General features: G+C 39.0%; 1 protein-coding gene across 1 annotated transcript in view; it reads right to left on the minus strand.

The window, feature by feature from the left end:
• PARP8 (poly(ADP-ribose) polymerase family member 8) overlaps nucleotides 1-12,762 on the minus strand; it is a 122,512-nt gene that overhangs the window by 16,841 nt on the left and 92,909 nt on the right. Inside the window, 1 exon segment of the mRNA XM_018077319.2 lies at nucleotides 3,034-3,126. Coding sequence (XP_017932808.1) covers nucleotides 3,034-3,126 — 93 coding nt within the window.

Genomic DNA, 12,762 nt, shown 5'->3' on the forward strand with positions numbered 1-12,762 from the left:
GAAGCAAAAGCACAGGCAGTGAATGCAGGCACAGATATTCTGGGATGAATATAGGGACACTGCCTACTTGTGTCAGGATGGGGTGAGGGAGGCCGAGGTGAAACTGGAGCTGAACTTGACATGGGATGCAAATAATAATAATGAGGGCTTCTGTAGGCATGGGAGCCAGAAGAGCAACGTCAAAGAAGTGTACTCACCTCTGAACATGACTGGCAAACTGGTAACAACGGATGAGAAGGCTGAGGAACTTGACAGCTTTTTGCCTGTCTTCAGTGTCAGTCTCCCCTTCCCACATTATTGAGTGGATGAAGCTCAAGTCAGGGAGTGGGGAAGCAAAGTGTTTCCCCCTGTCAGAGAACATTAGATTTGAGAACCCCTGAGGAATCTGAACATACAGAAGTCCATGGGACCTGATGATATACATCCCAGAGTCCTGAGGCAACTCGCTGGTGGACTTGCCAAGCCACTCTCTGTGATACTGCAAAAGGCATGACAGTCACGTGAAGTACCAAATAACTGGAAAAAGGGCAACATTGCATCAATTTTTTAAAAGGGCAGAAAGGAGAATCCTTCAAACTACCAATCTAGCAGCCTCATCTCTATGTGAGGGAAGATCTTGGAACAAATCCCCCTAGAAGATGCTAAGGCACATGGAGGACAGGGAGGTGATTTGAGACAGCCAGCACAGCTTCACCAAGGACAAGTCCTGCCTGACAAAACCAGTTGCCTTCTATGATGGAATGACTACATCAGTGGTCAAGGGAAGGGCTACAGATGTCATTTAGCTGGACTTCTGTAAAGCCTTTGACAAGGTTCCCCACAATATCCTTCTCTCTAAATTGGAGAGAAATTAATTTGATGGATGGACTGTGTTTTGGATAAGGAATTGGTTGGATGTTCACATCCAGATGGTAGGGATCAATATCCCAGTGTCCTGATGGATCGTGGTGATAACTGGTGTCCCTCAGGGGCCTGTACCGGGACCAGTGTTATTTCATATCTTCATCAATGATATAGACAATGAAATTGAGTGCACCCTCAACAAATTTGCAGATTACACAAGCTGAGTGGTGCAGCTGACATGCCTGAAGGACAGGATGCCATCCAGAGGGACTTGGACAAGCTGGAGAAGTGGGTCTGTGGGAATCTTGTGAGGTTCAACAAAGCAAAGTATAAGGTGCTACACCTGGGTCATGGTAACCCCTGAAACCAATGCAGGCTGGGGGAGGAAGGGATTGAGAGCAGCCCTGCCAAGAAGGACATGGGTGTGCTGGTGGATGAGAGACTGAACATGACCCAGCAATGTGCACTCACAGCCCAGAAAGCCCAGAATGACCAGTGCATTGAGGGAGGTGATTCTGCCCTTCTGCCCTCATGAGACCTGACCTGAGTACTGCACTCAGCTCTAGGGCCCCAGCATAAGAAAGACACAGACCTGTTGAAGCAAGTCCAGAGGAGGGCCACAAAAATGATCAGAGGGCTGGAATGATGAAGGAAGGCTGAGAGATCTGGGAAGAAGAGCCTAGAGAAGATAAGGCTCCTGCGAGACCTTACTGCAGCCTTTCAGTGCTTAAAGGGGGCTGATAAGAAAGATGGGGAAAATCTTTTTGGTAGTGTAGTGATAGGACCAGGTGTAAAGGTTTTAAGCAAAGGGAGGGAGATTTAGACTAGATATAAAGAAGTTTTTTACAATGAAGGTGCTGAAACACTGGCACAGGTTGCCCAGAAAGATGGTAGATGGCCCATCCCTGGAACCATTCAAGGTCAGGTCAGATGAGGCTCTGAGCAACCTGATCTAGCTGAAGATGTCCAGGTTCATGGCAGGGGTTGGATTACATTACCTTCATAGGTCCCTTCCAACTCAAACTGTTCTGTGATTCTCTGATTCCAAATGTACATATAATATATCACGTATTTGCCTGAATTAAAAAAACCCAAAACTCTAGCTCCCAGAAACACATAGTTGAGGTCTTCACAGGACTTCAGGCTGAGGAAGATGTGGGGCTTCATCAGCAGATCTCTCTCTATTTCTTATAAGCTTAAATAGTTAGACAATTGTCTGGCACCCAGATGTCGCAAATATAGCCATGTAATGGTCTACAGTCATCAGATGAACAGCTGGTGTTCAGATTCCAGAGTCATATTCTGTGTACACTATTGTAAGTTTCTTCCTTTGAGGATATGCCCAGAGGTAGTATTCAGGCACCTAGTTGAATAGTTTCTTTTCAGTGGCTAGACCCACTAGTACTAGTTATAGTTAAATAAACTGAACATTTATTCTTCAAAAAACCCCAGACTGCTTACTATGTAAAAGCACAGTGACTGGAAAATTGGAGAGGAGTGCCTTTTTCTTTAAGATGTGTAAATTTTTAGCTTAAGATCTTAAGAGGATTTTAAACACAAGATCTTTTAACTGCTAGTTAATTTATTGTAAGTGTTAAATGGTGATTCGGAAACACATTTTCAATACTTTAAGAAAATGATACCATTATAACTATATCAATAACTTCCTGAAGTCAGGAAGCAAGTTTATGTTAAATTCCTGATCTTTGAGAAGAAAAAAAAGAATCCTAAGTAGCAACATCAGTATGGACTTTCCCACTGCTGTTTAATGATCAGAAGAAAACACATTCTCAGTGGATAGCTGCATCCCAAGGCCACGAGCAGGAAATAACTTATTAATTGCATGAGAGTAACAACGGTTCATTAGGTGAAAATAAATGTGAATTATCTCCAAATGACAATGGGTGCCTTTATTTACAGCCTAGGTGACCTAATTGAATATAACAGAACATAAAAACACAGTTAGTCTAATTACATGGAAGCACAACAATGGAAACACCTCATTAGCACTATCTGAATACACCATGCATAAACCAGTGTATTTCCAGCTACAACAGTGGACAAATAAATAGTATACTTACCAAATAGCACTCATAAGGGGAATAAAAGTCAAATACATACTAGAAGAGACTGAGAAAACTCAGTATACTACAGAAGATCAGACATGTATTAAGCATTAGATAATTCTACCTGAGCTCCAGTTGCAATTTCATCAGCAGCTTCGTTCATCACTCCTAATGTTTGGAAAGCAAATACACAGAGCTCCCGTTCACAAACAGTGGGCTACGCAGAGAAAGAAAGTTAATTTTATTTTTGTTCTACTTTTGAGTTCTTTGTCATACCTACAACAAACCCTGGACACATTTAATGCTAATTCTTCCCTTCATATTTTAACTGCAACATTAATTTTAAATAATTAATACATATCCATTATTGAGGAAGATACATTAGAGAAGCATTTTAATAACCTCAAGAGCAAGAGTGAAGAACTCTAAAACTCATAAGTACTCACAGAGGCTAAACTTAAAAGAAATCCAAACATGATTACAAACTCAAAATTACAGGCATAGTACCCAAATGTTCCTAACACTACCCTATCTGAAAAATTCCTAGCTAATCAAAATTAATGGAGAACAAATCCAGAAACTAAGCAGAGCAGGTTTATTCTTCACAGCTTGTTACTCTGCTGTTGAGAACACGCATAAAAATTTGATCTGGAAGAAAAATTTATTGGAAAAACTATTCTTAATTTTTGACAATTTAACAAATTATTGGTAAACTGTAATGTGGTACCCTGGTGACCAGTTTGTAGCCAAGGAAGTGCCCAGATTTACCCAGTATTCCCTACGATTTTTACGTAAGCCGGGCTATAAGAAGAAAGGAGGGGAGGCCTTCGCTCTCTTTCCTTCCGGCGGCTTGGAGGTGCAGGTTCCCTGCTGCTGAGTCTGTCGTGTTGGGGAGCGAGGCCTGGTGAGGCCTTGCCGACCCTGGGAGACGGAGGCTGCCGGCGATCGTTCCAGAGCGACTCTCGGTTGTCCCAAGGAGAGTAGTGAGATATTCTTTTGCTAATTCTTTTAGTTGCTAGATCTTGGGCTACTGATCGGGATATATATATATTTTATTTTGGTTTTGTTCCTTTTTTTCCCTTCCCCCTTCCCTTTCCCTTTTTCCTTGTGAAATTGTATATATATTTCAATAGTACATAACTGTAATATAAGTGTAAATATATTTATATATATATTGCTTTAGCTGTCTCGGTTTTTCTTGGTTGGTTTTTTTTTCCTCTTCTCCCTGAGGTTTGAGGTGGTGGGGCTTCTTGTGGTAAGGTTTGGAAACTTGGCAGGAAGCCAGCTTCAAACCATGTCATGTAAGAAAATGCATTATATTTTTACAGCAAAAACATTTAATTTGGGAAGGCCACATGATATTTTAATAAATAAAGATGTTTCCACTCTTTTGTAGGTATTAAAAAAATAATAAAACCCCCTTGCTGTTGAACCAGTTTTTGCCTGTTAAAAAATAATTCACAACATCATCACAAATAAAAAAACTTTATCTAAACTGCATATGGAGTGAGAATTGACCATTCTGCCTTCATAAAGCAAACAAAGCACAAACAAAAAAGAACACAGCTTTATGTATTTGATGAACCTTTCTGTCCACTGAATATTTTTCCATTGCAGTATAATGGGGAGAATAATCTCAATGCTGTAGTACAGAACCCTGTCTTCATATATCCACCCTGGATGCCTTTTAACCCAAACTCCAGCCATTTTGAGAGCACTTCTGAATAGTTTCTGAAATTTGTCTCTATTTAGTAAAATCAGATGTTTTTAACTTTCATTTCCCATACTGTTAGTAGTGTATTCCAAGAGATTTTGGTATGGCCATTTCAGTGTCCTCTTCTCCAGTCATCAGTCAGGTTCAACCACTTAAATGTTTTAAATCCCTCCAAAACTAAAATATTAGCTTGCAATTGAGAAGCAAACATTTGGAGGGATTTTGTTTGTCACATACTGTGACATGCCTATTCAGTATTACATTTCCTTATTTTTGTTTTTTTTCTGCAGTAATGCATGCTAGAACCAATGAAAACACATGAAAACTAAGTTGATAAATCAATTCCAGAAGACAGAGTTTAAAGAAAACCACAAGCTTTATGGGGAAACTGAGATTCAAGGCTGCTCTTACTCTGCTGCTAATGTTTTGCATATTGCTAGTGTGTTTCCCTTTATGGTGTCCCTTTTTCCTTTGTCACAGGATGTAAGCCCTTGGGACAGGATTGTTCTGACTTCAGATCATAAATATAAGAAATTTCCCTAGCCACAGTAAACAAACAAGAACAACACTAACACATTTATAAAAAGTTACATCATTCCAACATCATCTTATGTACGTGTACTATATTAAGCAAGCTGAACTTTCTAAGAATTTTTGTGTAGGTATATGAAATTTACAGACTTTTTCTTACTGATGTGGATCCATATACACAAATGCACAGAATAACCACCTTTTATTAGATTACTAGTTCCCATTGTTTTCAAAGGGAAAATACATAGCAAAATAAGGCTTATACACTCAAATATGTATTTCCCAACGTGAACTTCATCTTAGGTGCAGGCACAGATTACAACCATCACCTTGAAGACACACAGAGCTGACTGGTTGGGAGACTTTGCTCTCCACTACCTGAAGAGGGCAACTCTAACTCCTTTCAGCAACAGCAGCTGCACGAGGTCTCACACTTTATTTTTTCACTTGAAAAAAGAAAATTAACATAAAGCAATTGGCTTTCACAACACTACTACTTAAGTGGAGATCATTAGTGCTGAAACTCTATTTAGAAGGACCATAATTTCAGTAGTGAAAAGCCAGAAGAAAATAAGAGGTGGGCAGTTAACCTGAGAGTGCAGATGCTTGGAAGTAGAAGGTAACGACAGAAGCAGAAAGCATTTTCTAAACATTTGAGGTTTTCAGACTTTTCCTTTAGCCACCCCCATTTGCACGATCAGTAGCTACCACCTAACTGCTGCTGTGATGAAAAAGGGCTCAGAGTTCCCCTGTGTTACAATGCAAGTGTTGCTGCTTCCTGCAGTGACTTAGTGGCAGACATGCAAACAACCCAAGTGCTATTACATACTCTAGTTCATGGACTCATACACTATTTAAAATATTTTCCAGGCATTCCTTCAATTCCAAAAAGATGGAACTTTCATAGTGTGTATTTATCTGTCTTGCTACTTTCTACTGTGGGTTGAAACTGTGTTCAGAAGTGTGGCAATGTGCCACACTTTCCTTATCCTAAGGGATATCACACAGACACTAATGAGGCTGCAGCATGACTGACACACCTAAAAACCACTGATACAATAGGAGATGCTTCAGGGAAGGCTCACTGCCTGACTTACAGCAAATGTAATAAATGGTAAAGGTGAAACCATTAGCAATCATCTCACTTCTACTGAAAGCAACAGACATGGAGATGAAATGTAACTTCAAATCTCAGTTCTGTTTCCCACTTTCAACCACAGAAACTCTTAGTTTTACTGCAAAGTAAACTCTCTGAGTAGTCTCACAATATTCATGTGGTATGTGGAACATGCTGCTCAAAGATATGGGAAATACCACAGCTGTAAACAGATATAACCTGAAAAAAAATGAGAGTAGAATATGGCCGAATAAGATATGTCATTTGTTCTGTTTGGCTTTGTTTTGGCTTTGGATTCATTTTCTAGTGTTTTTACTTCCACAATATATAAATAGATGGTGAACAAACAAGCATTATAGAATTTCTAGCTGGGCAAAGCGCACTTTGGTAAGTTGTGCTACACGAAAAGCAGCACTACAGTCATTTTAGTCTGTCAGAAGAAAATAAAGTAATTGAAATCCATTCTATTAAAGTACAGGTTGTAACTGGAGAGGCTTTTTTCATAAAAAGAGATAAAACCAACCTACATTGTGAAGTAAGGATTAGAAGGACCACAGCATTATTTCACAAGAATCTTGGAATTTCACAAACATCTTGGCTAAACTCCAGTCTGACTAAACATATTTTACCCCTAGCCTTTTCTCCATAGTTCAATAATGTTTACTCTATTCCAAAAATTTCCTAGCCCTAAGCGGCCTACTGTTTCTGAAACATCAGTGCTTCTGTGTTTTCAGTGGTGCCTAATAATTTCATATTCAAATGACAGAGAAATCCAAGACCTCTTCAAGTTAACAGGAACTCAACCTACTTCAAAGTACAAATCCATACTTCAAATAAACTAGCTTTAATATTTCATATTGCTGAGTTTTTTGCTAATTCCTGCTTTGTTCTAAAGAGGCCTCAGTCTGAGGTTTCAACACAAGATGGCACTCTAAGGAGATGTCTTGACTGAAAAACGATACACAGAGGGTTTTTGAATTATCTTATTGAATGCATTCTGAGATTTTTTTTGTCCTTTTTAATTGTCTCACAGGGCTGTAAAATCTGTTCAATCATTCTGTTTTACCAAAGGCTTCAGTATTTATAAATACTAATTCGTGAGGGATTCAGGAAGACAGACAGCAAGATAAGCATTAGCTTCACACATAGCTTACTATGTAAAATCTGAGTAAGATCAAAGAATTACAGAAAGATTGAGGTTGGCAGGAATCTCTGGAGGGCATCTGGTCCAACATCCCTGCTAAAATAGGGTCACCTAGACCCAGCTGCCCTGGACCCACAGCTTTTGAATTTCTCCATTAATATGAACTCCACAGCCTCTCTGGGTAATTTTTTCCGATGCTCAGTCACCTTCAGAAAAGGTGAAAAAGGTAGAAATGTGTTTCCTGTTGTTCAGGAACTTCCTGTGTTGCAGTTTGTGCTCTCTGCCTCTTGTCCTGTCACTGGACACCACTGAAAAGAGGCTGACCCCATCCTTTTTGCACCTTTCATTCAGGTATTTACAGACATTCTTTTTTACCAGGCTGAACATTCCCAACTTTCTCAGTCTTTCCTCATATGGGAGGTGCTCTAGTCCCTTTAATCATCTTAGTGACCCTTTAGTGGACTTTCTCCAGCAGTCTCATCTCTTTCTTGTACTGAGGAGCCCAGAAATGGACATAGTGTGGCCTCACCAAGGCTGCATAGAGGGGCAGGACCACCTCTCTCCCCATGTGGGCAATTCTCTTGTTTCATGTAGTTCAAGATACCATTAACCTTTCATATTGCAAGTGCACACTGCTCACTCATGCTCAAGTTGGTGTCCTTTTCTGCTCAAGCCAAGTTGTTTTCCAGCTGGATGGCCCCCAGCATACATTGGTGCCTGGGTTTGTTCCTCCCTAGGGGCTGGATTTGGCAATTCTTGTTGAACTGAAAGAAGTTCCTGGCAGCCCATTTCTCCAGCCCGTTGAGGTCCCTTTGACTGGCGCCCATCAGTCTGGAGTATCCCACACTTCTCTCATTTTTGTCAAGTTTTCATCATCTACAAACTCTCTTGCACCGTCATCTAGGTGATAAATGAAGCTCCAAAACAGGATTGGACCCATTACTGATCCCTGGGGCACACCACTAGTTACTGATCTCCAACTCAACTTTAAGCCACTCTGGGCCCAGACATTCAGTGAGTTTTCAGACTACTTCACTATCTCCTCATTCAGCCCATGCATCAACAGCCTGTCTACGAGGATCTTATGACAAGATACTGCCAAAGGCCTTACTGAAGTCCAAGTTGCCAATATCCACTGCTCTCCCCTCATCTACCAGACCACTCACTTCATCACAGAAGTTTACTAAGTTAGTCAAGTACAACTTCCCACTGGTGAAGCCATGCTGACTAGTCCTTATGATTTTCTAGTCCTTAATGTGCCTGGAAATGGTTTTGAGGCTTAGCTGCTTCATTATCTTTCCATGCATCAAAGTGAGTGACCAGCCTATGGGTCCTCCCCTTCTTGCCCTTCTTTAAGAGAGGACTGACATTTTCTTTCCTCCAGTCTTTGAATACAATAATACATTTTTATTACACTTCTTTTAATCGGATCCTTAAATATAATAACCACTATTGTTAATGACTCACAATCTCATTACATAGAATGTCTGTAGTAAAAGTACATGCTGAATTCCTGAAACAAGAGATTTCTCTTCTATTACAGCAGCAAAACTGTTGCATTATTAAAATGCAATTTAGTCCTTCCCTAATATTATTATTGTAATAATAAAAGAAAGAATTTTATAGGGCATTAAAAAAAGTTAATAGTCTTCTAATATGGAACCAAATAATGTTTAATTTATTTATTACATTTTTATATCTGCTTTGGAAACTACCTATTTTAGCTAGATGAACCAAATCAGATGGTTGAAAAGTACCTTTGCAGGTCAGTTAGTGCTTTTATTCTCTCACATAGGATTAGCTTTATCTAAACTTTATACAAAGTTTTAGATAAAGCTAAAATTGATTTTTCCTAAAGCTTTATCAACGACTGTAACAGGTTGCCCAGAGAGGCTGTACAGATCTCCATCCTTGGAGATTTTCAGTATATTTATCATGTCTGCCTTCTCTATCTCTCCTCAGCATAAAGTTTGACCTTGTACTTCCCACTGTTTTTCAAAATGGAGGAAAGAGCTACTTCAGAAGATGACAGAGCTCCTGAGAGCTGCGTAGCACAGGTCACCTTGCAGGAGGATGCAGTGTGATTGCATCACAGAATATGCTGAGTTGGAGGGGACACGCAAAGATCACCAAATCCAGCTCCTGGCCCTGCATATGAGTTAAGGGAGATGTTTAGATGTTTAGGCTTCAGTCCCAACCCTTGCTAATGATTTCAAAACTGTTTCTTAATCCTTCTATGAAGAGCAAAATAGGTAGGATTCCGATTATTTTTAAGAATGACTGCATGAAATAGTATGGTCCATGTTATGCAAGAGGTTAAAGAATACTTTTTATTCTTAGGATCCACGTATTCATTGAATTTTCCCTGTGTTTTGCAGAATTTCCGCAAATCATGCCATGCAGTGATTTCAGGGAATTTGCCATTTTTGGTGGCACTCTACATAAGTGTAGAGTAACTGAACATTCAATTTAGTTTTTATAACTTCTGGTACACTGCAAATAATCATTAGATCTGACTGTGCTCTTGAAGTAAATACAGAAGATACATGCTATGATGAGAACTTTCATTCATCCTCCTCTCATATGGGAAAGGTGTGAAAACTTATAGGAAAACATTGACTGCTTTACTGTTGGGGTTTTTTTTAAAGGGAATGAAGCAATGGACCACGGGCCTTCATAAAGAAGAGTCTTACAACTTTATGATACATTATGGTACTTTCCATTCCAGAGAACCTTTGTGCTTCCCCTTCACAGTAACAGAGCTGCAGTTCCTTGTGAGGGCATTAGGTTTGGGTATATTCTAAACTCACCCCATCTACCTTGTATGTTTTTCTTTAATTCTGATCTTGTATATTTCAGGGAGCTTTTGGAACTCAAAAGAAAATTCTGAAAGAGCCATACTTTGCTCTGTAAAGAAATTCCCAAGAGAAATCTAAGAATTTTGTACTTATTCATCTTCAGTAGGTCAGTAAAGTAGCCCCTTTATTTATCCTCAATAAGGGACTAAGACAGCCTAACAACATCTCAAGACTTCTGTGTATAACAGGATCCCTGAATCAGCAGGGAATATTTGCATGATTAGATTAGTATTGTGGACTCTGGAGCAAGACAGATGTCCACTGTAAAAGCATTAAGTCAAATAAATGCAATTGTGTTATGTGGCTGTTCTGCAAGAGACGTCTTCCATACAATGATATTCTGACATAGGGATCTGGTGTCTAAATTAAGCTATACAAAATGACACATCTTGTTGTCATCAAGTGTCTCTTATGGGAAAAAAGATGCCAAGATTTTAAGAAAGTAACTTAAATTGAAATAGGTATTAAAAATAGAACACTCCACCAGAAAAATTTATTTAGGAAAATGAAACAATAGTGAGAAGAAAGCTTGCTGAAAGAGATTGATTTAAAAATACTTAAAAATGAAGATAAAAAGATAGCCTGTAGAGTAAGTCTGCAGAAGGGAAAAACTTTATCTCTCAGTTTCACATTTATCTCCAGTTGTCCTGAGGATGAGACATCTGAATTAAGCATGTCAGTAACAACCAGTACAAAAAACTATGTATGGCATGAGAGTTTATAAGTAGGTATGGCAGTATTAAAAGAATGTAACTATTGTGTAGTGGCAATTGTTGAATTTTTAAACTGCATTTTGAGACAATTAACTGAACTACACTATAAGTTAGGAAAGGCAGCAGGCTGACATGCTGGAGGATTAGACAATCAAATTTCTCAGTGGCTTCTTTATAACTGTATAAAACTCCATAAAATACTACAAAATCTAGCCTAAATACATATTAAAATATCCTTTCAAGCAATAACTTTGCTATGCTTTTATAAATTAATATACCTTCTTTGTTGTTGAAAAAAAGGTCCAAAGGGTAGAAGAGAAACTCATCATTAAGGCTACACACACCCAGACATGGTCCTGCGTGCATCTGTGTGGAGCCACTAAACTTTAAAGTTAGAAACTGATGAACCATGCAGAACTACTTAGTCTGTGGCACCTCTGGTAACACAACCTGCTGCGGAAAGAGCCTATGGAAGTAATGCCTTCGAGACAGTCATCTGCAGAAAAGGAGATCTAAACACTTTTGCCAAGAACACCATAGCAAGGTATTGATCATTATGAAACCTGGTCAAGTTACAGTGCTATCAAAAGGAAGAGCTCTTTACGAAGGCCAGGGATTCTCAATAAGGCTAAACTGCACGTAGCTTTGCCTTAAATGAAAGCCTGCTGCATTCTCGTAATAAAAATACTTCTGAGATCTGCTCTTGCAGCAGTACTAAACATAACATGCTCTTTTCTCTTTACATACACTCTCTCTCTCTCTCTCTCTCTCTCTGTATGTATATATGTATGTATGTATGCATGCATGTATGTATGTGTGCCTAGCTGAAGCACGTAAATAAACCCCACAACTGACCACTTCAGGCTGCTCCTGCCAGAATTCTCACTAGTGAAGCATAAATTTCCTTAACATACTCTGGCAAGCTCATGCTTGATTCAGACAGATCCTTTCTCACCTTCTATAGAACTGCAAACTCACTAGTGGCTCTATATTGCTTACTGAGTCATTCAAGTATACACAGAGCATGATAGATTTCTTCCTGGCATCTCATTTTTCCTGGGTTATATAATGACACCCTTTCATTTTTGCAAAGCTTGCCAGGTTATGCTCCTTGCAAAGGTACTGATGAATATATGTTCAAGGGCAAGCATGTTGTTTGTGGTTTCTTTTGTTTTGAAATGCTGACAAACTCTTCAACTAATACCTATAAAATGACATCTCTTTAAACTGAAGTCACAGAAGAAGTCAATTCTGAGAGATTGTAATCTTTACAGCGGGAAAGTAAGAAGAATTAAGATTTTTTTATTTAGAGCAGATAACTTCCCATTTTGTTTTCTTTTAATAGTTCATCATGTGAACAGGAATAAATCCTGCAATTTGCTTCAACCTACGGAAAAAAGATAAATCCCAATAACATAAATAATTACGTTATTCAAATTTTACTCACTATCCAAACATTACTCACTTTATCTTATCCTGTCACAGGTAATATTCATAGCAGTGCATTGCAAGATGAACTTGGAACTGGAATAAGGAAACGATGCCTTTTTTGTTTTGTTGGTGCCAGTGTTTGGTCGCTAATAGCTCTGTCAGAAAACCTTGCTTTTAAAAGGTAGATATGAGCTTGAAGAGGCAAAAATAACACCTAATTGGATATCCAAAACTATAGGAGTTTAACAATGACTTAAAATAGTGTTAACTGAATATATACATGCTTTTTCAAACCCCATCAGCAACCTATCTGCATACCCTGCCTGCAGTCAGGATGCTTGTCCC

The sequence above is a fragment of the Manacus vitellinus genome, unplaced genomic scaffold, assembly GCF_001715985.3.
Source record: "Manacus vitellinus isolate BGI_N305 unplaced genomic scaffold, ASM171598v3 scaffold_36_pilon, whole genome shotgun sequence".
NCBI lineage: Eukaryota > Metazoa > Chordata > Aves > Passeriformes > Pipridae > Manacus > Manacus vitellinus.